Raw genomic sequence first — 2,372 nt, 5'->3', positions numbered from 1 at the left:
CCAACTGATAGAGACCATTATCAGTAGGATGCGAACTCCGCCCACAGGAGCCTGTCCATTGTCCCCAGCAGCAGGGAGCAGGGCCACCCCTGTGGTGGGATGAGACAGCAGTCTGGCAGCAAGGATCTGACTTCCCCCCACAGGAGAACATAAACCTGACCTCAAAACAAATTGAGATTTGATTTTAATTTCAGGCAATGGGACCTTGATCGGAGCATCTGCAAATGTCGTTTGTGCAGGAATTGCTGAACAGCATGGATATGGATTCTCCTTCATGGAATTTTTTAGGTACTTTCAAACTCATTTAAAATTTCTGTTTAACTATATTATCTCTAATCTTATATTAATTGAAACAATAATGGCACACTAGGATACTCATGTTTTTAACAATCAGTGGGGTTTTGATGTAGCTCAGACAAAACACATTATAGATATATTGCTGAGATTAGTTTTGTAATACAGAGAGATTAGTTTTATAATTCAGACATCCTTGAGAATAAATCCTGCAAAATAATCAAGGAATCAGGAAATGGTTGTAGGCTTGCCTGGCATATAACTTTCATGTGGGCTGCTTGCTCTAAAGGAAATTCCCAGGGAAATTTATAAGGCATGGCACATGCGAAAACTCCACACTCACAAGGACTGAGGCATGACATACTGATGAAGCATTATTTGTGCATATGTAGGGTGGAGAAGACTACTATCCACCTGATTCTGGGCACACAGCTGCTAGCACAAGGCAGCCTACTGCAATGGATCTCTGATGGCAGAGGTCCTGCTTCTCTACACGTCTATTTTCCCCTTTATGCCCATTTTCATGTGGCATAATTGCATGTTTGGTTTTCATCCTTCTCCAAATCCATGTCTTCACACAGCCACTGTGCAGGCACCACTTTGCACCATTCTCAGAGCCTAAGTTCTCATTCAAATCAGGAGCCTGACCTTTCTCTGAATACAAAGTTGTGTGCTGCAGTTGTTAGGTGTCCTTGATTCAACTTTTGACTCATAGTGATTCCATGTGACTGAGTAGAACTGGCCCACAGAATTTCTAGACTGCAATCTTTAGAGCAGATTTCCAGCTTTCTGAGGGGTGGTGTGTTCAAACTGCAAACTTATTGATTAGCAGATGGCAACTTAACCAAGCACTACCAGGTACCCTGGAGCGAGACTGTGAAATTGATGGTAAATTGAATGTATGACATTACATTTGAAAACTGCTGTCTGAACTCATGCTTTATTATTTCCTATATCAGGTGGCATGACAGATAAACAGGCATAGTAGGCACAATGGATGTTGGTTGTCTCACAAAATAGTGTAGCCAGCATGTATTTACAACATTACTTTGATGTTGACCAAAGCTCATTGAAGTTCCTTGGGAGTAAACTCAGAGCTGGCATGTATGTGCAGAAGTGGTTATCAGAACCTACCTCTGTCTAAAAGTTTGGCACTACATTTAGTAGCCTGTGGGGCTGTAGCTCTAGTACTGGGCACTAGACCTATGTGGGAACTGCCTGCTGGAAAAGCAAGACATAGGTAATCAATCATACTCAGTAAAAGACCACCAACGCAAGTCTCTGTGGCTATTGGAACTTTTACTACACTGGTCATTTTCATGGTTTCAGAACAACTAGTCATACTTATTAGTTTTGGTGAACTGTTAATGTAAAATTCACTCATGGAAGATTTGCATCCGTGAAGAAGGCCCTTGGTTGCTTTGCTGGGCAAAACACTGTAAGCAAATTGCTGACCTTGTTGCTAAGGGACACATCCAAAATATAATCCTTGTACAAGTTCCTCTTGCTTAGACTCGTATTTGCTTTGTTTGACTATAAAAGGAGTAATCTTGTTACTTAATCAGAACACCATTCATGATGGTAACAGATCAGTGGCATCAGGTTAATCTATCTCCTGTTAGTAGCTTGCCTTTGCTCATCTCCTTTGCAGGTTGGGCCCAGGTACACAGCGAAGGGGGTTAGCAGTACTAAGACCTTTACCTTATTGAAGGGGGTTAATGTCCAGGCAAGTTGGGGCATGTGAAGCGCATAGTATTCACTAAGTGGGTGGTATGTGCATGCACTGAATTGTACAATTTGTGCGTAAAGTGTTGAAAATTTAGGGTAGCTATTGAGAAATAGCTCAAAAACCTAGGGGGAAGATTGCTTATTCTTACCCCCAACATTTCATTGACCATGGCTGTATGGATGGCATCCATTTTTTTAATGGAGAAAGACTCTTCCTTTAGTCAGCTATATTCAAGAACCAAGGCTTCATTTTTCACTGGTTGTTGTTAAGTGCCCCTGAGTCTGTTCAAGTCACAGCAACACTATGTGAAACAGGACAAAACACCACCAGGTCCTGCATCATTCTCACA

At 41.8% G+C, this 2,372-nt stretch overlaps 1 protein-coding gene across 1 annotated transcript in view; it reads left to right on the top strand.

Annotated features, from left to right (window-relative positions):
• Nucleotides 1-2,372, top strand: part of OCA2 (OCA2 melanosomal transmembrane protein) — a 178,919-nt gene that overhangs the window by 134,457 nt on the left and 42,090 nt on the right. The window contains exon 18 of the mRNA XM_004700033.2: nucleotides 195-288. Within this exon, the coding sequence (XP_004700090.1) occupies nucleotides 195-288 (94 nt within the window). The remainder of the gene's footprint in view (nucleotides 1-194; nucleotides 289-2,372) is intronic.

This window comes from Echinops telfairi, unplaced genomic scaffold, assembly GCF_000313985.2.
Source record: "Echinops telfairi isolate 266 unplaced genomic scaffold, ASM31398v2 ScPeMD7_7475;HRSCAF=8513, whole genome shotgun sequence".
Taxonomy (NCBI): Eukaryota; Metazoa; Chordata; class Mammalia; order Afrosoricida; family Tenrecidae; genus Echinops; species Echinops telfairi.
Note: the sequence above shows the minus strand (reverse complement) of the source record. Positions and strands in the feature narration are given on the sequence as shown.